We start from the raw sequence: 23469 nt of genomic DNA on the forward strand, positions 1-23469 counted from the left end.
TGAGCAGGAAATATGGTGCGATTCTTAAAAGCCTGAAGGATTGTATGGCTTGGACACTTAGCCAGAATAAGTAATGAGAGGGTACCATCTAGACCTAGACTGCTGTAAACCTAGCGCCGCAGTGCAGGATGCGGTTTCTCACAGCTTGGCGTTGTTGTCATTTGAGATGGGTGTCTGGCTTGGAAGTGTTTCGGCCGCATTGCAGGATGACTGTTAACGGTTGCCGGAAGATCAACAGCTGGGTTTTTTCGTTATTTTTTGTGATAGAGAAATTCTGAGTGCAGATTCGTTTTCAGCGACCCCAAGTTTAGCCTGAAGGCTCAGAATGTCAACAATGTTTTTGAATAATTAAAAATCATCATGAAAAGTTATATGGTAGTACACCACTTTTCTGGAAACTTTTTACTGGTCACTGGAGTTATTATTGATTATAGGTAACACAAAAATCAAAATAATCGTGAGTAAGAAAACTGCTGATGAACGCGAATAAGACCACCACTCCATTCTTCTATTGTCTCGGCTGCTTGGCTGAGCCTGGCTGGAGGGATCAAATAACCGACTGGATTGATCTTTCGTCTGTCCGCTAGGCGGAACTACGCCGACCATTGCTGGGTGGAAGATGTTACTGCGGCCGCTCGCATTCCCACCAACGCTGCTATTATTTGCTGTCTCAGCACCTAGTCCGAGTCAGACAAGCATCCAGCCTGCACTGCGGAGCTAGGTTAAGAAAGAATGCTTGGAACGAGAAGGAAAGGTCGACCACGGACAAGATGGCTGAACGCCGCGATTGGTGACCTCCGTGTGCTGGGCGTGGCAAAATGGCGACTGAGTGCACAGGATACAGTAGAGTAGACGAATGGAGGCCCTATGTTGAGAAGGACAAAGTCCACCCAGGACTGTAGAGCCGGATAGAGTAAAGTATGTTTGATGATATGTACTTTTTTGTATGAATAATGAATTTTGAAGGTGTATTTGATCAATCAATCGACTTAATATTGTCAGCACTGTTCTTTTAATCGTTTTCCCAGGCTGGGAGTAGGTCAGGTAAAAGCTCCAGACTATGGTAGGTTATTATTCAGACTCTTCTTCTTTGAGAGTAGCTGGGCACAGTGAAGTCTTGGGGTTTTCCAAATATGGAAATCAGGGTACCCCCTGTACGCCGGAACTGCGGCAGTGCCCGTGCCTGGAATGACTAGTTATTTCTAGTTGCAAAGCTACAAAAGGATCGTGCTATCTGCTTTGTCGAATAATAGACAAGAATAGCTACACCAATATAACATCAAATGCTGCCAATGTAATGTGGACCTCACCACATAAATTATATCTGAAGTTGGACTTGGATCACCTGGTGCCTAGCTAGACTGCCTAGTGCATTATAACATACAATAACTAGTAGTATTAGCAATTATTAAAATAGATAATTACAAAAATTTGGTGTGGCGCACTTACACAACTTTCCTTGTCGTTATGAAAATTGATCACCTGACACTAGTGTTCACGCGCATCTCAAGGCTACTATTCAAAGACCTGAGTCAGCTGGTAACAGGACAATAACGCTGGAGACACACGAGTTCTGCTATCTCTTCATAGTGAATGATTTAATAATGAATGAATGAATGAGTTTTATTTGCCAAAAACAAAATACAAAAAAGCTTTACAAAAAAATAAATATAAGTATATACTACTGCACTTAAACCAAGATACATACATTTATTTAATTAGATATAATAAGAGAATCAACAGTTTGCAATTGAATAATCATATTTTCTCGAATTTCGAAGCTTATTTTAAATTTTAGGTGAAAATGTTACTGAACATTAATGTAGAGATTTTCATGCTCAATCTTTTCCATATGATTTTTTTTTTGTTTAAATTGTATCTGAAGCTTGATAATTGGGAATCTAAAATCAAACTTTGCACAGATGGAGCGGAACTCCTGAAATTTTTACAGATATGGGACTTGTGGCAGTTGATAGAGCTTATCAATGACTATTTTAAGTATATAGATTTGATCAAAATCAATGGAGCCTTTTTTTTTGAGAAAATCGCGAAAAACCCTGTTTTTGACAACTTCCTGATATGCATTTGATCGAAATTGTTCGTGTCGGATCGTTATATTGTAAGGACCTTAAGTTCCAAATTTCAAGTCATTCTGTCAATTGGGAGATGAGATATCGTGTACACAGAGACACATACACTCATATACACACACATACAGAACAATACCCAACTTACCCAAAAACCAAGTTTTTGGACTCAGGGGACCTTGAAACGTATAGAAATTTAAAAATTGGGGTACCTTATTTTTTCGGAAAGCATTACTTTCCTTACCTTTGATAATAGGGCAAGGAAAGTAAAAATATTATTTTGATGCCCTGACCCTTATAGTCATTTATCAAAGAACTAGATATTGGTACTGTCCAAACGAGCAATTGTAAAATCTTCAAATGTGCATATCTGAATACAGTGTAAGCCCAAGTAGTGATTTTCTAATAATTTTATTCTGGAAAAATGGAATAATTCTTGAAAATTAATTTCTAATGATGGGAAATTTGAAATCAATGAAATTTTTAAGATAATTTCCAAATTTTCCGGCTTCATGAATGATCGGTTCAATAAAATTGAATTAGGAAATGAAATATTCTCTATTCCTACTGATATTTTTTCGAATCTTTCTTATAATGCTAACAAATAAAATACAAATTTATTACATTTTTTGAATATAATAACAATAAATGTTATTATTATTACTATTATGAAGGGAACAGCTGACTTCTCATCTGGATCATATGTCGGCTAGATGATGACAGTCAGTGAGTCAGTGTTGTCTGTGTTGATGATCTATAAACACAACAATCAAAAACTGCTCGTTAATTTGCATTTTGTTTGTGTAATCTGTAATGATAAATAGGAAATAGAATAATGAAGCCACGAATTACAAATTCAATCAAATGCTTTGAGTTGTTGACTTGGCATTATAGGTATCCAAATACCTGTACTATTAAGTAGTGTTTGCAAACTTACCTACTCGGTTTTATTATACTTAGTAGAATACTTCATGAAATGGAATTTGTTCGCATAAGTTTTAATCACATTTTTTGATAAACTGCAAAGGTTTGTATTTAAAATTTGAATTAAGATTATCTATAAAAATTATTGGGTGGAGTTAAGGTACATCACTAGAGACCACTATTACTTGAATGCTTCACTTGGATAGAGTATTGAAATAAATTTGAGGATCAGTTTCTAACAATAGATTTAATTTTTATTCAAGAATTAAATTAAAAGTATCATAGATTAAGCTCTTTCCTCATAACTGTACAAAGTGGGTATGAAAAGGTTTGTAAGTTAGGTTATAATATAGTTTTTTTATTTTTTGACGCGATCTATCCGGGAACACCTGGCTAACGATCAAGACATTGGATATTGGATATTTTTCAAAAGTGTAATCTTAATCACCAAACTGTAATCCTGTTGTATTGAATTTGTTGTTTCCTGATAAAAGTTAGTATGGTGGTCTTTAGCTTTATTTAATCATTATGCCTTACATTTTCATTTTATTTCATAATTTTTGAACTAAAATTTCCCTTTCCGATTCATACAATATGCATATAATGAGGTTCACGTTACAATGTGGGTTAATATAATTAAAATTAGTGTTGCTATCCTTTTCAATCATTAAGCAGATAACACTTTACTTTCGGTCCTTCCAACGGTCCTATGTCCGAGGAGTTGTCAAATTTCTATCTAAGCCTTTTCTAGCTCCGCAATTTTGTCAGATCGTTTTTCAACAATGTGGAGATATAATTAATTAACGAAATACCCAATCTCAATTATCATGAAAACTCATTATTATTTAAACTAGGTATTGAAAAATATTTTCCCTAATAAATAAAATTAATACAGGTAGTACATCAGATATACTGGTATCAGCTATCCTTTATAGAATGAAGTTGTAAGGCAGAGAATCAGCAATGCTGTTCTCTTATCTTTCTCCACTGCCATTATTTATTTATTTATTCATAGACAATAGATACAATGCTAGTAAAAACAACAGGCATTCGCCCAAAACTGCTTTAAACCTTAATTTGGAATTCACAGTCTAGAGGTTATGTAAAAATGAGAACTTAATTCACACACTATTTTGAGTCCAAAAAATGTATGTATTACAATAATTTTGAATTTATCAGATTAATTAATTTCAAAATACAAATCTAAACAAAAATCTTCCTTCACAATCACAAAAAATATTAAAAATTTCACTTGAATTCACAAATTATACTCATATAGGTTACTCATGTTAGAATTCTAAACGTCAAAACATCTTATCTATATAACGTGGACTCACTTAATCATACTTTTATCACAATCATTCCATCCGTGTGCACCCAAATTTTTTATTCGAATAATTCAATAGATAAATAATATTTAATTTAATATACATTTATTCATTCTATTTCAGACTGCTAAGTTTCACCATGAGGAAGACAGCATCGTTGCAAAAACAGAGAAGCAAACTGAGACAAAACACGACGAATCTCTCCAGAAGGAAACTGAAATTTCGTCACAATTAGTAAGTAGATTTTCCTTCCAGCTTCTTATACCTCGTTCAAATTAACTTCAGACTTGGGATGGACAGAGAAGGCATACAGCGGCAAGGATACAACGGCGGCTATGTTGCCGTTGTGTACCGGCCAACGTTCTCTAATTTCCAGTGAGTATTCAAGCGCTCATGTTAAACTTAGGAAGTTTCCTCTCTGCAATCACAGACTCGACTGAATCTATTCGACAAATTGACAACTACGTTTCCACCTATGACTCAATCCATCACTGCAATTGGCTGATCTGCCTCCATTTCACTGCGCCGCAAATTCCTCCAAGTATGAAGAATATTTGCACGGAGTATAGTACTATATCCTCAATAATAGCAATTATAAAGGGTGTTTTTTAGAGGTATAGAAATTTAAGTTGGCATTACCGTTCAATATGGCAACCGATTTAACAGTTTCTAAGTGATTTATTCTCAGTTTAGTTTGGCAATTCATCTATACAATAAGAGAGAGTAGGGTTGTGTTTGTTCTCATCAAAACATGTCAACTTGTGGATTGCATACCGGAAAACGGGAACGATTTAGGTTTCCAAATTTTGCTCATAGATTCTAAAAATATCAATCTTGTGCACCTCGAAGCCCAAACTTCAATTTTCCTTCTAGATTTTTTCAGAATTAATGTTCAAATTTTATTCATGGGACGTGAATACTTACCATATGTTAATATAGAACTATAATCTAGAGAGACTACCTCTTCGAAACACATGGTTATAATTGGCAACTAAATTAATAACCAGTCCAATTTTGTCAGGTTGGCATTAAGTTGAGGAAGGTTTCTAAACAAGATTTGAGCTCTGTCAATTTATTAGCTTAGCACCAAGTTGAAGAACTTATCTATACAATAATAAAGGAAAGAACTGGCTCTTACACGTATGTGATAGGAAAATTATGTATGACGCATCATCACTTCTGAACTACTGGACTGATTAAATTGAAATCTTGCATATAGATTCTTAATCAACCGAGGATGGTTCTATTTCAAAATCTTCAAGTTTTAGTTTGTCAAGTTTTAAAATGGACCTTTGCGGAGCACGGGTTACCTGATAGTCATGAATAAACTCATCCCTAAATAATGGTTGCAGATGTGCAGTTATAATTCGAAAATAATGGTCAATAAGCGGAATACATATCGCGGCCTACGTCCATTTTATCGTCGACAAAAATCGCCCATCAGAGAAATTAATTCGATTAACCATGGAACTTTTATCGCACCATGCTCACCCTTATTGTTAAATCGCATCCCCAGAGACGCCGTAGAGAAGCTATTGCTACTGTAGAGCGCAGAGAATTGAGGAAGACCCGAATTTGTCAATCCGCCATCGAGCACAGGAATTGGATATGTGTCCAATGTATGAACAACCATGATGTCCCGGAGCTGTGGCTCCAACGGTGAGCACGTTTTCACAAGGAGGAGAGCAGAGTCTCGCCGTCATGATAAGTATGATGTCATGGATACATATATCGATATCCATAGCTTAGATTAGAATCGATAGTTGCTAATTAGAATCGATAGTTTAGGTTTAGTCACAGAAACAGAATACAGAATACTGTATGTAGGCTACTCCGTGGTTTAGTAGCCTAGTTGGCAGAGCAACTGTTATGAATTTCTGATATTAAAATTAATGAGCTTAAAATCATGTTCATTTAAAGTAGCTTATCTTTTATAGTAAGGTCACTACCGTAGCGATCTTTTAGTCTTGTACAAGACTGACAGATCATTTAAAAGAACAAGATTTGAAGCTTTAAATCTTTGTTCTTTTAAAGTAACTTACTACTTAAGGCCCGGTTGCACAACAGCCGGTTACATTTTAATCGTGATTAATCTAACAAGAAAAATATCATTTTTACATAACCTGTTTTCAATATTAATGTCGATTAATATTAATTTACAATTTACATAACGCATTATTATCAATCCACTTTCAGCACCATAACATAAACATAACCAACTCTTGCAACATGCAACTGCCTATCAACAATAATCAAGTATAGTCACAGAATAGATATGTATTTGTCAAATCAACAAACTATCGATTCTAAGCAACTTGAATATCGATATAAGTGTCCATGACGTCATTTTATCATGACGTCGTGACTCTGCTCTCCTCCTTGTGAAAAAGTGTTCACCGGCTCCAACAAGACGGCGCAACATGTCATGACAGCTCGTGCCACAATCGATTTATTATTGAAAGACACGTTTAATGACCGCCTAATTCACCTGTGAATCGGCCTTCAAGATCTTGTGATTTAACACCGCTAGACCACTTTCTGTAGGTGTTCAGGCCAGTTTCATTGTACAGTAGTTTTAGTTTTTCATGGATTCGTAGTTTTTGTAACAGTAGGGCTATGTAAAGTCATTGGTCTATGCAGATAAGCCATAAACCATTTGGGAGACAACATTCGCTGTTTTGTTGCCGGAGTCGAGTTCTGGATTCTGAAGCGATAGGACGTTGTTTTTCAAGTGCTCTGTTATCTGTTGCTGCGCTGCTCTACAGGTCGACAAGAGATAGCTTCTACACGTAAAGTTATTCAAGCTATTTTCTATTATTTACTCTCTATTTCGCAATAATTCACGTAAATTTTCTATTCTTTGCATCCACTTTCCTTCTTTCTTTTGTCTGTCGTATTCCTCTTCCAGTTTCAGGGGCTTCCCATTCAATATCCGTATAAAGACGTCACGATAGCCCTCTTGACGCAATTTTCCTTTCAACTACCTTCTATTGTCATATTTACCCTGATTTCCGTATATTTCATTTCAAATTTATTTCCCATAGTTATTCGCTTACTCGGCGCATATAATATTTTAACTTGTTTAAACCGTGTTCTTTCATAAAATTTATTGTTTGATATGGCTGATAAATCTGCATGCACAATATGCCAGGCTGCAATTCCGGCGACTAGAAGCAAACTTGCATGTAGTGATTGTAAAAAACTAAGTCATCCTCAATGTGTTAACATGACCAAGGCAGACGTGGAATGTATTGTCAACGAGGGTCAGATTTGGAGATGCCCACCTTGTTCCAAGTTGAGGAGGCAGAGTATGAGTGCTGTGTCTTCTGCTGAGGATGGCAATGCCAGCATATCACAAGTGATATTTATGCTAGAGGAGGCCAGAGAGGATAGGAAGCGAATGGAGAGGGAATTTAATGCTTCTTTCGAGTTTGCAAACAGTAAGATTGACGACCAGACTAATACAATTACTAATCAAACTTTGAAAATAAATGAGTGCCTTAGATTAATTGAGGACTTGAAAAAAGAGAATACAAGCCTTAAGAGGAAAGTTTGTGACTTGGAGGCACGGCTCGAAGATGCTGAACAGTACACACGCTCCAATACACTTGGAATCTATGGAGTACCAGAGACGAAAAACGAGGATGTGTATGAAACTGTAAAGAGAGTGTGTAATGCTCTTGATGTTAATATAACAAGAGAAAAAATTGACGTCTGCCATCGACTGGGAAAACCTAAGGGAGACAATCGGCCTGCTGGTATTATTGTGAAATTTGTCAGGAGAGAGGACAAGTTCTCGGTGGTGGCGAGGAGAAAGGTTAAGCGTAATTTATCGACGCAGGACCTTGGATTCCAGCAGCAGGCAGTAGTCTACATCAACGAGAGTCTAAGTCCGGCGCGGAGAAGAATTTTTGCAGCTGCCAGGGAGGCTAAGAAGAAATATGACTACGCTTATCTGTGGGTGCAGAACGGGAAGATACTAATGAGGAAGGAGCAGGGTAAACCGATTGTGAAAATATCGTCGTTGAGTGATCTCGATAGACTTTAAATTGTTTTTTCTTAATGTTTCAATACTAGAGGAAAATATCAATGACTTTCGTTTATTGCAAAAATTTCGCTTTCGCTACTCGGGTAGAAATAAGGAATGTTTAATTTTTCATTGTTTGTTTTCTCTCCTATATAAAATTGATTTCTCTAGTTGGTCAAACGTTTTATATTACTTATATTATTTGATAATAGTATATCGAAGAGGTTATGAATCCAATTGTGCACATTGGGTCAAGCGATGTGCTCTAGTTGGTTTATCTCAATTTTTGTGTAATGATAACATTTTCAGCATTGGAAAGCATAGTACTGGTGACACAAATTTTATCACTCAGTTCAGAGCTTTATCAAGCTCCGTTATGATTGTGATGGCTATCCCAGTCGAATTGATAACAGATTTTTGTAGCGGTCTATCGTTGTTTATTATCAATCATGTTAGTTTAAACTGTTTTCTTCTATTCATATTATGTTCTGGTGGAGCTGCTTTTGCCAAATTGATTTTCATTTGTTCAAAAGATTCATTTATTTTTCCCCCATTTATATCAAATTTATGGAAAAGAGTGCAATTGTTGATTGATGCTAGTTAATTTAAACTTCAAAGTTAGCAAATAAATAATTCTGAAACGACTTTTTTAAGCTCAATTGATGAAGTGAATGAGTTTTTTGATTCGGATTCTGGTATTTTGTTCTTCCATCAAAACATCCGAAGCCTAAATACTAATTTTGATAACTTCCTTTCTTACATTAATAATTTAATAACCAAGCCACATATAATAATTTTAAGTGAAGCCTGGTTGCAGGATATGAATGAATTAAATTTATATAATATTGTCGGATATGAAAGCTTTGCTGCTGCTGGTTCTGTGACGAGGGCGGGCGGTGTTGTGATCTTTGTTCATTCTTCTATTACTGCCACTAAAAAGGATTGTTGCATTGCTGACTGTGACTCACTGTTACTTTTTTGTAAATACAAGAATTATTTATTTAATGTGTTAGGTTTGTACAGATTTCACCTAGGTGATCGGCATACATTTATTGCCAGTTTTGATAGATTCTTGGCTACCACCAGGAGCTCAGATTTATATTGTCTAGGGGATGTTAACCTAAATGTTAGTGTTTCGGATGTTTATAGTGATTCGTATCTAAATTGTCTCAATGGAAATGGTATGCAGCAGTTAATAGATATAGGGACGAGGGTAGTGGGGTCATCTTCAACCTGTATTGACCACTTATCATATCGTTCAAATCTTTTTGTCATTGACAAAGTTGCTGTCATTGAAACCCTAATCACGGATCACCGGGCGGTGGCTTGTATTTTGCCTATAGTTATTGAAAAGAGAAGGATTCAGCAGTCTGAATTTAAAAATTGGACCACAAGCGTTTGAGTACCTTATTAAAATATGAAAATTGGGAACCTGTCTTTGAAGAACCCGAAACTAACAAAGCATTTGATATTTTTTATCAAATCTTAAATAACTGCATTGTAGAATCACAAAAAAATATTAAATACAAACAGAACATAAAAATGTTAAAGCCCTGGATGACTCCTGGTTTGTCCAATGCCATTTATGTAAGAGACAAATTGCATAAGATGCATAAAAATGATCCAAACAATTTGATCCTCAAAAGAAAATTCGTAAATATGAAAGATAAAATAAAAGTATGGGTGAAAGAGGCCAAACTTCTATTTTACTCTTCACAGTTATTCATTCAAAAACATAACCCCCGAGAAAAATGGAAAACAATAAAAACACTTTTCCCAGTAAAAGACAATAATAAAGATACGGATATTGTGTTGCAGGAGAATGGTATTTTAATTGATGACAACCGCCTAGTTTCTGACGTAATGAATAAATACTTTATTGAAATGCCTAAGAATCTTTCTGATTCTTTTCCTGCTTTACCCACCCATATTCAGGCACAATCTTCAGAGTCCTTCAGAATTAAAACTAGCCATAAATCTATTTTTTCAGCCCTGTTACACTTGTTGAACTCAAAACATTTGTTGACTCTCTTTCTACTCGTAAAAGTTCGGGTGACGATGTTGTGACTGCTAGAATCCTTAAAGATAACTTTTCTTCTATTTCTTCAGTTCTTTTATATTTGTTTAACTTGTCGTTGGTATCTGGTTGTTTTCCTGAAATACTGAAGTCGGCTACTGTTGTTCCCATCTTCAAAAAAGGAAATAAACTCAGTAAAGAAAACTACAGACCCATCTCATTATTACCAGTCATGTCAAAACTATTTGAAAAAATTATAAAAACTAGATTACTTTCATTCCTCAATAGCTGCAACTTTTTTTCGGCCTGCCAGTTCGGTTTCAGGGAAAATCTTTGTACAGAAATTGCCTTACAGCATCTTTTGGAATATGTCTATTCAGGATTAAACAGTGGCTGTAGTGGCAAAACAGCGGGAATCTTCCTGGATATTAGTAAAGCATTCGATACAGTTAATCATAGTCTGCTGTTCCGCAAGCTGGAGAGTGCTGGTGTAAGGGGAATTCCACTAGATTGGTTTAAGTCCTTCCTACAGGGTAGGAAACAGTATGTAAGGATCAGAAACGTTGCAAGTGAAGTATTACCCATAACTTGTGGTGTGCCGCAAGGTTCGGTTCTTGGCCCTATTCTCTTCTTAATTTTTGTAAATGATTTGTATAATGGTGAATTGAATGGACGGATAACTGCTTTTGCGGACGACACTGCTCTTTCATATAAAAGTAATAACCTTCAAGATTTACATCAGAAAATGCAGTCTGACTTGAACAAAATATCTCTATGGTTTACATGTAACAAACTTAAAATTAATGTAGCCAAAACTAATTATATGATGTTCAGTCTCTCTGGAAGTGCTGACTTGCCTGCTCCACTGCGCTTTCACTCTCCGGTTTGTTCCTATTCTAGCTGTGACTGTCCCAGTATCAGTCCAGCAAAGACTATCAAATATTTGGGTCTTTCACTGGATGAAAATCTGAATTGGAGGCAACAAATTGAAACTCTAAAGAAGTCTTTAAGGTTCTATTTGATGATTTTCCATCGCATTAAATATTTGTGCGATTTTAATGTAATGAAGGAACTTTATTTTTCATTTGTACATTCCAAAATTGAATATGGAATCACATGTTGGGGAAGCTCCTATTACGCTAACCAGGATCCAATTATTAAACTTCAAAAAGCTTTTATAAGATTGATAACGGGCAGTAGGTTTGATGATCATACATTTCCACTGTTCTGTCATCTTAGAATTTTGCCTGTTAGGTTCCTATATGTATTCAAGGTTTTGTCATTGTTCTTCAATATAAGTGGAAATAGAGGTGTGACAATTGATTACTGTCAGCCTGTTACCGCACTTCGACAGACCAGGCGGACTGCGGCTTCCCAAGTCAGATGTCCTAAACCCAATTGCACTCTTTTTCGTAAAACGTTCATTTTCCTGGCACCTAGATTTTATAATGCTTTGCCGCTTGAGGTCAAGAATGCCATTGCTGCATGTAATTGTGGAAATAAGATTAAGAGATTAATTAAAATTTGGCTTTTGTCACTCACTCCCGAAGCTCTAGAGTTTTTGTTCATAATTATTGTTTAATCCGTCTATTTTTCTTTCCATTCTGTTAACTTTGCATTCTGTTATCTTGCTTTTCTTTTTATTTTTTCTCCTCTTTATTTTTTTTGTATTTTCCCTGCTCTTCTTACCGTTTTTTTTTTGCAACATAAATCAATAAATTAATCTTTTCACACAATTTGAATCTCTATTTTTAATGATTTTCTTTTGCTTTCTCTAATTAGCATCATCTCTTTAATAATTAAATACTAATATCCTATTTTGATTACAGCCCATAAATGTTTTTTTTATCTCTCTTTTTTCTTTTTTTTCAGTCCATTCTATTGCTTTAGTAAAATAGTGTGTTAGACTCCCTCCAGCGGTCCGTAAGTTGCATCTTACGTGCTGGATTGTATTTTTCTCAATAAGTAATAAGTTGCATTATAATATTAAAATATCTCATATTATGGAGTGATCCGTGGTCTAGTGGATAGAGTGCTTGCGTAGCAGCATAGAGATCCCGGGTTCAAGCCCTCTCAATACCAAAAGTTTTTTAACCAGATCACTCCCGTGTTATCGGATGGGCACGTTAAACTGTCGGTCCCGGCTGAAGTATGACAGTCGTAAGGCCCATTGACGGCTTAAATTATATATTCAGGCGGTGGGACCTTCCCGCAAGGGACTCCCCACCAACAAAAGCCATACGAATTTACTTTTATCTCATATTATAAGATTTTGTATATAATAATCTTGTTTGTTTGTTTTTGATATGCATGTATTTTACATTTCCTTGTATTGTGCTTATTGAGAATAAAACTTCATTCATTCATTCATTCATATACGGACACAAATGTTGGAAAATTATTAGACAATTGGACGTCCAGATTGACTACATCCGAGCCAGCTGAGGTAGTGATAAATCATATTCAAAATGCAATGCTACAAGGATATCTTTCGATTAAAAAAGAAATATGTCAATATAATACCTAATCCATTGTTGTTTTATTGCAATTTAAAGTTCTAATATCGGGGCACCGAGCTTCGCTCGTTATTTTTATCTATTGATAAACAGAATACAAATCTCTAAAATGATCGTGTTTATATTTCATAGCTGGCTATATGTCATCTTATGAATTTCAGGGATGCGATATTTTGATTTTTCACGTACTTACTCGCTCACTCACTTTTTTACTATCCACAGCTGCTTCAGCCAAGGATGAATTATCCTTTTAATGTCGTTCAGTGAGTTTTCCCAGGGATGAGACCTAGTGCAATCGAATTTTTATATCATAAACCCTACTATGTTCCAAATTTCGTGAAAATCGTTAGAGCCGTTTTCGAGATCCGTTGAACATAAATAACCAGATATAAATATATAAAATACAGAAATTGCTCGCTTAATATAATAGGATACATCTTAAAAAACACCTGTTATATAGTTAAATTATGATTTTATGATTTCATTAGAGTAGACTATCAAATTATCAACTACACTAATTTAAAAAGTACCATCAGTTTAAAAAGTATACAAAATTTATTGAATATTTTGATTTTATGGGAAGAGATGTTACCATGAAACAGGTTCTGAAATTTGAAATTGGTTTGAACAAATATAGTCGTATTATTATTTATAGTTCATTAGGCTTTATTTAATGATTTATTTATTTGAAATGAGAGTCGATGAATAGATATAGGAACGCTTAGAAGTGTTTATTTTGCTGTGTTCCATTCTCTTCTTTCATACGGTGTTATATTTTGGGGCAATTCAACTCATGCAATACATATATTTAGGATTCAAAAGTGGGCAGTTAGAGTGATGGTGGGTGAATCTTTTAGAGGAAGTTGTAGAGATTATTTTAAAGACTTAAATATTCTCCCACTACCAGGTGTATATATTTTGGAGGCTCTTTGTTTTATTGATAAGAATAAAGATAGGTTCAATACAGGAGAGTTGTTCCACTCATACAATACCAGATATAGACAAAACCTCAGAGACGAAATTCATCGAACTAGTATGTATGAGATGGGGGTAAAGAGTGAAGGAATTCGGCTTTATAATTTATTGCCAACACGCGTTAAGGCGTATAGGTGAGAAGTTTAGAATTAAGGTGAGGGAGGAGTTGTTGCAGGTTTGTCTTTATTCCAGTGAGGAATTCGTTTTGCATTAAAAAAATCAAAGATTGATGACTTGGAATATAATTGACAAATCCGTATAGGTACCCCTTTCATAGGTGGTCAGTGGGATGAAAATGAAAATGAAAAAAAAATATCATCGTCAATGATGATGTAGATGATAAGTGACATTCTTGATGAATATATGGAGATTAAGTGTTGGCTATTAAGTATCTACTTATTCTTTTAATAATTGAATATTATCTTTCAGGATTTGGAGATTCCATTCAGTACACAATGCAGCTCTCTCTCTCAGACACCACCACATATGGACGTTCAGGTAATTTCTTATTAATTCTATCTATGTATTCTATGTATAAATCTATGTATTAATAACAGAGATTATTTCATATTGTGTAGAATTCCTGTCGCATTTTGGTCAGTTCAATAAATCGTGTTTAATCTGGAATTAATATCAAATAATAGCAATATGTTCTAGAGAGACAGCCAAATGTTTTCCAGTCCATAACTGTAAATTCAAACAAAGCGGTCTAAATATTAAATGTTAACCATATTCCATTTTGGTTAACACTTATTCATAAGTCAGTTATAGACGATTCCGATCAGTTTTGAAATCTTTCTTGGTGAAGCATCCATTTTACAGCCTGAGTGAATTTCTTGATAGTGAGATGACATTTTGAAACTTTCTTATGACATGTTTTATAAGCCCTTGACACAGTCTATCCAGCAGCGCTGGTCAATGACTTGGAATAAAACCAAACTAAACTATGGAAATGAAACAATAAATTTGATTTGAATCTAATTGCCTGGTTTTTTTTGCAGATGTTATCAGTTTATGACGAACTGAAGTTTGATAATCTAGATGGCGGTGCCTGGAAGCAAGGATGGAATGTAGTTTACAATGAACATCAATGGGCAAACGACGATCTTATGGTTTTTGTAGTGCCGCATTCCCATAATGATCCAGGTATGCAAATAAATTGTGTTTTTTATTTATTGATGGATACAATTATACAGAATGATTATAAAAGGACTTAACAACTTTGAAAGCACATAAATATTTATTGAAATTTCTTAAAGAATTGAGAAAGGTGTCATTTTTTTACACTTCAAGTTCAAGGTGTGGGTGCTATTTTGGTTCGATGTGACAGCCTTTGGTAATGCGACATACATCCCACCGGTAATCGATTTCTTGCCACACTCGTACCAGCTTATCAGGTGTAACTTGTGCAACCGCAGCGATCCGAATGTGATCTGATTTCGGAGGTCATTAAGATTAACGGAACATAATCCTTAATGAGCCCGTTCTGGGTACATAGAACGTGGTGAATTGCCCGATTCACAATTTACCAGGTAAAAAGTTCCGCGTCCCATGGGAAGAATTTTGACAGATTCTGTACCAGAAACCAGTTCCAGTTCCAAGTTCCTGCTTCATAGTCGAAACCTGGTAAATTGTGACAGTTCCAACTATCCGAGCTCTCATTGGTCGATTGAATTGTAGTCTGCTTGCTTCACTGCGCATGTGTTGATAGCTTGTTTGTTTACCATACCATAGCCATAGAATACGTAACCAACAAAATGATGTTTGATAACCTGAATTTTTCTCTATAGAAAACTTGAGAGTAATGGAATGAAAGAAATGCACAATTTTCTAGACGGTAAGTTTGTAAAACAGCCTCTCTTCATTCACACAGATAGTAAACGACACATTTTGGTGTAAATCAACTTTATAAGTGCGCGCTAAAAGCTTGAACCAACGATTTTGAAATGGCGTTCCATGGGAACATTTTGCACTAGTCACGGGATGGAACAATTTACGATTGGAACTGGAACAATATTTACTGTACACAATGAAACCCCACAGGAAGAAATCCATTGGTGTTGAATCCGGTGAGCGAGGTAGCTATGCGATTCGCCCTGCACGGCCAATCCAGCGAAGTTGAAAGCAATTGTCTAGAAAATCCCGAACTTCTCTGTGGAAATGAGCTGGTGCATCGTCATACTGAAAGTAAAAGAGCACTTGTTCATCTTGTTGAATTGGCCGTGCAGGGAGTACCTTGTCCGTACCTTGGACGTCCGACTGCTCTCCTTCCTTGCACACACACATTAACATACTGTTTTGTCTTGCAATCATCCCTCATTCGCTGTACATGTTCCATACCAGCCCAACTGCCTCACTTCTATCCTTTCACTGACATCTCTCATGCCCACTTCTTCCCTTATTCTATAGTGAGGTCCACGTTATAATGACAGTGTTTGATTGGCAATGGTATTGCTATCCTTGTCTATCATTGAATAAAGCGGATAGCGCTATCTCTTTCTCGCTTTGCTCTGTTGCCAGATCGTGTTCCAACAATTTAAAATTAATAATTAATTAACAATATATTTCATCTCAATTATGAAAACTCATTATGAAATTATTGAAAAATATAATTTCTTGCTTAATAAAATTTAATTATTGATTATTTTAAATGAGAATAGACAGTTAATATTACATCAATAAACCTGTATCATCTACCGTCTATAGAAGGCATTGACAAGACAGAGGATTGGCAACGTTGATCTTTCTCCACTGCCATTATAACGTGGACCTCACTTTAGTCTAGTATTCCTTACTCTATCCCTTCTTGTATTTCCAACAGTTTTTCTATGTCACTTCATTTCCACTGTCCCTATCTTGTTTTCATGAGGCCAGCTTTCACTTCCAATGAAATCATCTCATCTGTAGAGTTGATGTGTTATTATTTATCTAATTGTTGCTGTGTTTTCAACGTTTGTTTGATAATTACTGTTGATAATGTGTACAGGTTGGAAGAAAACGTTTGAGGAGTACTAAGGAGCAAGCTAGCCAGGGTCGCAACCGGCGGCGATAAGGGTTCGGCATCGAGCGATCGCCCGTCGTCAGCATCATCCTCGTCATCGACCAAGGGGGAGGGGTGGCCGGCTGATAAAGGCATGCTCAAGGAGTTTGTAGCCGAACTCTTGTCAGATAACAAGTTCCTTGATAGTATCGTCGACCGTGTTGTGTTAAAGCTGAATGATAATCTCGATGAGCTGATAAGAGCGCGCATCCAGAGTGAGTATGAACCGCGTTTATCGGCTATGGAGAAAAAAATCGATTCATTGGAGGCTGAAATTCGCGACATTACAAAAAAGGCAGCATCTCGTACCGAATTGTATGAGCTTAAGTTGGACTCTCAAGAACAATACCAACGTCGCAATAATGTACGAATATTTGGCATTCCGGAGGTGAATGGAGAAAATGTCACCGAGATTGTCACCAAGCTGTGTAGTGACAGATTGAAAATCGCGGTGGATGCAGCGCAGATCGACCGCTGCCACAGAGTGGGACGTCTTCCTGGTACTGGAGCGACTCAGGCGAGACCGAGAGCTGTCATCGTCAAGTTCGTGAGCTACCAGACTCGGCGTTCGGTGTTATCGGCGAGGAGGCAGCTCAAGGGTTCTGATATCACTATAAGAGAGGACCTCACGAGACGACGACATGCTCACTTCCGTGAGGTGGCAGCTAGAGTGGGCATCAGGAATGCGTGGACGATCGACGGCAGAGTGATGTGGCGCGAGGGTGACAGAATTCATTCCAGTGAGTCGTGAGCACTGATTGTATCTATTCAGATAAGCATGTCACCTTGGACTAAATATTAACTAAGAATTCAAGGAAAATCATTTAAAAGAACAGTTTTCTATCTTATACATATTATTTATTTGCATATATTGTTAATCATTTCAGTTAATTAATAGTTCCATTATTATTGCAGTTAATAATTATATTCAAGAGTTATTGCTTTTCCAGTCGATTACCACAGTAAATTCAGTTCATTTTAGGATTTCAATTTGACTGATTGAAAATAATTAATTTTTAACTTTTAAATTACCATTCTTCTTTAATTGGCTGGATGGATAAAATCTGAGTCAGTCTTACATCTCCTTCAACAAAACATTGCCATTCAGTCAAATTCATAAATAATTTTGATGTCTACATTGCATAATTATCTCTGTGTGTGAATGAAGAGTAGCATCTATAGATTGTCATCTAGTTGTCTATCGTAATCCCGTTATCTTGGTTACGTCTTTCTTATCTGCTCCCTCTGTTCTCTGTTCTATTTTTTCCTGATATATAGGGTTTATCTTCACAGCAAGAGTACATGATAACAATATCGTTATTTCCTCTAATTTTTTAAAATCATGCTCTCGTTCTTTTCTGTGTCACAATCAAAACGATTAACCGCTCATTTTTTGTATCATTATTTTTCCTCAGCATGCAGTTCATCATTACAGTTTTGTTCTATATTTTTCTAATCAACTACACTATTTCAGAATAGTTTTATAATTCATAAAGTAACATCACTTAATCTGTCCTAACACTTTTCTCTCTATTCCAACATTATTTTTCCTGTATTTTTATCATTATGATTATTTTGTTTTACTGCATCTTCCCTCAAAACTTTTGTTCTTCATATTAATGGCTGCTACCAATCCACTAATAATTTTCTGTTGTTGTGATAAATCTCATTCAATTAGAAATGGTAGTAAATTGAGCATTTATATAGCTGAGAAACTTCCTTTCTTCTAATATTGAGTCAGACAACTGTTTTTCCCCTTCTCTTCCATTCATAATAGTTATGGAGCCGAATTTCACTGGCCAGTTACGAGTAAGATCATTGAGTATTCTCAATCTCAAATCATTGCATGCATTCCAGTTTTGTATTATCCTTTCAATATTATAATGTTGTTTTGTTGTATATGTGTTGGTGTGAATGTGGTACGTTTGTCTTTTTTAAACTTGAATCTTTTAATTTTAAGCTGCCTAGTTTTTGCCTTCTTCTTATTCTCTGCGTCATTAATGCCCAATCTATTCTACAACTTGAATGACACAGCAGTATAACGATGCTGCCGCACTGAGCACCGGCGAGCTGCTTAGGCGGGCGGTCACTCCATTTCCCGGCCGACTGAAGATTGCTCATGTGAATGCACAATCCCTCCTCTGTCACATCGACGAATTCAGGCATGTATTCGGAGGCCAGGATTGTGACGTTGTCTTGGTATCGGAGTCTTGGCTGAAACCTGACGTTTCAAATAGGCTTGTGGAACTTGATGGGTATGTACTCCTTCGTAACGATCGCTTACATAAAAACGGTGGAGGTGTTGCTGCGTTTGTTAAGCGCGCCTTGCTGCCGAGTCATAAGTATTCATCCGATTCATCGATTCCAAATAGACCCGAATACATGTTCCTTGAAATTAAATCTCATAATGTTAAAATGCTGATTGGAGTATGTTATCGACCACCTCATATAGGATTCATGAGTGACTTTGGAGATACCCTGTTGCGTCTCATGCTGCCGTACAGCCATATAGCTGTAATGGGAGACTTTAACACTGACTTACTAGGACGTGACACCTATGACAAGACTCAACTCACGACTATGTTTTATACTGGTGGCATGACCCTGCTCCCCCTCCAGGCGACTCATCATACCGCTACGTCTGATACGCTCTTGGACCTGATTGCTGTTTGTGATGAGCGGTCGGCTGTTGGCCATGGGCAGATCCCTTTCCCTGCACTGTCTGCTCATGATATGGTTTACCTTGTATATGGCTTAAAAAGTCCCAAACAGAAGCCAAAAATCATTGAATACAGAGATTACAAAAACATCAACTACCATGAGTTATTCAATGAGGGGATGACATTGAACTGGCAAACCATTTACGCAACTAATGATGTTAATTACATGGTGAATGAGTTGCATAATGGTGTATCCTATTTATTCAATAAGTATATTCCACTTGTGCAGCGCAGAGTGACAAGGGATCCTGCTCCATGGATTTCAAGAGAAATACGTCGGATGATGGCCGAGCGCGATCGGTGTAGTAGAGTTGCACGACGCACAAAGAGCTCTGTGGATTTCAATAGCTACAAGCGAATGAGAAATTTGTGCAAGCAGACCATCAGAAACGCCAAATCCAGATATTTCCAAAATCTGATCTCCTCTGCTGGTTCATCTGCTTGTAAGTGGCGTAGACTGAGGTCTGTTGGAGTTGGTGGAGAGGGGGGCGGGCCTGTTGTGTCTCACTCACTGGACGATCTCAACAACTTTTTTACTGACATACCTGTTGGCTTGGATCGTGCCCATGACTACATCAACTCTTTGCCAGCTCAAGTAACTGGAGAGCCATTCTACTTTTCATGTGTCTCAGCAAGTGACGTTTTGGCCGCTATACTGAAAATAAAGAGCAATGCTATTGGGGCTGATGATCTACCATTGAAATTCATAAAAATTATGCTTCCCCTGATACTTCCCTTCATCACCCACATCATAAATACATCTCTCATGACTTCCGTTTTTCCTGAAAATTGGAAGTCATCTATAGTCATACCCTTAAACAAAACTCCCAACCCGTCCTCCCTTTCAGACTACAGACCCATCAGCTTACTATCTGTGCTCTCCAAAGTACTAGAGGTGATTGTCCACAAACAGATGAGTGAATTTATTTGCAGTAGGGGGCTTATTAGCGACTTCCAGTCAGGATTCAGGTCTGGTCACAGCACCAATTCTGCTCTTCTCAAGGTGGCTGATGACGTTCGCAGAGCAATGGATGGCAGGGAGCTCACACTCATTGTCCTTGTTGATTTCAGCAAGGCCTTTGACTGTGTGTTCCATCCCATCCTATTGTACAGACTGGAGGGTATGGGTTTCTCTCGTTCGACGGTGGCATGGGTGCGGTCCTACTTGCAGAATAGACGTCAGTGTGTGAGACTTGGGGGTTCCTCTTCGCGCTGGCGACCAGTGGGACGAGGTGTCCCTCAGGGTTCAATCTTGGGTCCTCTGCTATTCAGTGCATACATTGACAACTTGACTCATGTACTAAATACTACAGAGCATCACTTGTATGCTGACGACTTGCAGCTGTATAAGCATTTCAAGCTTGGTGATGCGGCGACAGCTGTGAGTGACATGAACCATGACCTTGCCCGTGTGATCACCTGGACGGAGAATAATGGTTTAAAAATTAATGAGAGCAAATCGCAGGTCATGGTTGTAGGTCACTCAAGACTCTTGACTAGACTAAGCCTTAATGACTTACCCCGCATAAGAATAAACAATGTTCAACTTGACTACAGCACCAGGGTGAAGAATCTTGGTTTGACTTTTACAAATACTCTCGACTGGACAGACCATGTAAACTCGACCAGTAACAAAGTTGTAGCTGGGATTAACTCTTTGAAAAGGATTGGACACCTTTTACCTTTTCCTACTAAAATCATGTTAGTTAAAACATTGATATTCCCCTTTTTTTTCTACTGTGACTTAGTGACTATGGACATGACTGTTCAACTTACTCAGAGATTGCAGCGCGCTCAGAATTACTGTGTGCGCTTCATCTTTGGTTTACGACGTGACGAACATATTACTCAATACTTTGGACAGCTCAAACTTTTAAGACTGCACGAATACAGGAGTCTCCATGCACTCATGTTCCTCTTCAAACTCTTGAAATCTCGGTCTCCCAATTACTTGGCAGCAGGGTTTCGCTTCATGGGTGATGTTGGCAGGGGTGGGACGCGTCATGGAGCTTGCTCATTGTCCGTTCCAATTCACAGAACTGAGCTATATAATAAGTCATTCCATGTTAGTGCGATTAGATTATGGAATTCACTGCCAGCTCATATTAGGCTGCTTGACAGTCAACGCCGGTTCAGTGCGGCTGTCGTGGCGTGGATCAGGGGGGGAGGGCTTAACTAGGCGGTTTTACTCTATGTTCTTTAGAGGTGTGAGTGTAAGTGTGATTGTGTGGGTGTGTGTGTGTGTGTGAATGTTTTGTGTGAGTGAGATTTATTCACTATTAAGATTTCTTGCTTTTAGTTTTCTCTTTTTTTCCTCTTAATTTATTCAATTTGTAGCAAATTGATTTAGTAGTTTCCTTATAATTTTTAATTTTTAATTATCATTTAATTTCAAATTGTAATGTATATTGTTATTTCTATGTTACTCATCATCGTGGGTTAAATGGAAGAGGGGGCTTCTATTGCCTCAATTTCGCCCACATCACTTTTATTGTAAAGTGTAGATAAAAGTCATTTATCTATCTATCTATCTATATGCCTAGTGCACACTATCGTCAAGTCGCTGCTTACCTGCCTGGCCACGTAAGGCTCAACTCACACTACCTCTACTCAAATCGTACGACTCCAGTCGAGGATACTCCGGTCTCTCGACCTTACGACTTTCTTGCTCATTGTCACCACTTCAGTTCCATGCTACTCCATTTCTCACCTTACATTATCAAAGATATGAGATAAAATGTGATACTACTGCGCATGTAACAACTTTTATAATATTTATTATGAATATAATATATTCATAATAATTTATAGACGATATTATAGCAGCGAGAGTTGGACACCAACAGCTAATGACATAAGCCGAGTGAACGCCCTCCAAATGAAGTGCTTGAGGAGAATGGTGGTAAAGACCCGACCAGACAGGTTCCTATATGGAAAAAAGGATTAGGGAAGATTTGGTAGTCCCACCCATTTCGGATGTAATCCAGCCAACTGGTTTGGACATGTATTCAGGATGGGCAGACATAGAAAGCCTAGGCAGTATTTGGAGGCTAGCCCCTTAGGACGGCGCCCCATCGGAAGACCTAGAGCAACATGGGAGGAGAGGATAGAGTGCGAAGAATGGCAGAGGACAGGGACGGCTACAAAGCTTTCCCTTACAAGCTCTATCAGGATGATGGATCCGGGGTAGCTGCAGAATGGGATAGAGAAAGAAGAAGTTTCAACTTGAATTTATATCTTTAAATTTATCATTAGTTACCAAAATATATAGTTATTTTTCAATTCAATATATATCTCACACTCATTGCTATTTTATTTCACAAAGAAAGTTTTATTATAAGTTATATAGTATACGTTTACATTATGAGTGTCTAAATTGTGTTTTTCGTTTTGCAATAGTGATTGTATAATGTTTTGATACTTTGCACCATATATTCCATTTTAATTCTTCATGGATAGTTGTTTGAATAGACCGTTATTCTTCAATTAGTGTTGTTTATTCGTACATATTAATTATTCATTAATTCGAATTTGAACAAATGCAACTTTCAATTATTTATTTCCATCTTTAGACTGGCTGGCCGCTATAGCTTCGTAAAGAATGAACGCTGCTATCCAGAGATTGTCAGTTTGGTGTAAGGGTAAGAATTCCTGACCGGCATTTCGGAGGTACCGGGTTCGATTCCCGGGCTGACAAATATTTTTTGTATAGTAGCGCTGATTGAATTTCCATCTAGCTGTTTACACTGTTGTCAATATTTGCAGTAGCAGAAGTCTTCGGGGTGATTTACAACATTTAATCGGGATTTTCGTTTAATTATAGTAATAATTGTTT

The 23469-nt window shown here is 37.0% G+C and overlaps 1 protein-coding gene across 1 annotated transcript in view; it reads left to right on the forward strand.

The window, feature by feature from the left end:
* Positions 1-2803: 2803 nt before the first annotated feature.
* Positions 2804-23469, forward strand: part of LOC111054344 — a 77779-nt gene continuing 57113 nt past the window's right edge. Inside the window, exons 1-7 of the mRNA XM_039425640.1 lie at positions 2804-2809; positions 4463-4573; positions 14304-14372; positions 14876-15020; positions 16861-16882; positions 16942-17620; positions 18952-21112. Coding sequence (XP_039281574.1) covers positions 2804-2809; positions 4463-4573; positions 14304-14372; positions 14876-15020; positions 16861-16882; positions 16942-17620; positions 18952-21112 — 3193 coding nt within the window. The remainder of the gene's footprint in view (positions 2810-4462; positions 4574-14303; positions 14373-14875; positions 15021-16860; positions 16883-16941; positions 17621-18951; positions 21113-23469) is intronic.

Source organism: Nilaparvata lugens, chromosome 4 (assembly GCF_014356525.2).
Source record: "Nilaparvata lugens isolate BPH chromosome 4, ASM1435652v1, whole genome shotgun sequence".
NCBI lineage: Eukaryota > Metazoa > Arthropoda > Insecta > Hemiptera > Delphacidae > Nilaparvata > Nilaparvata lugens.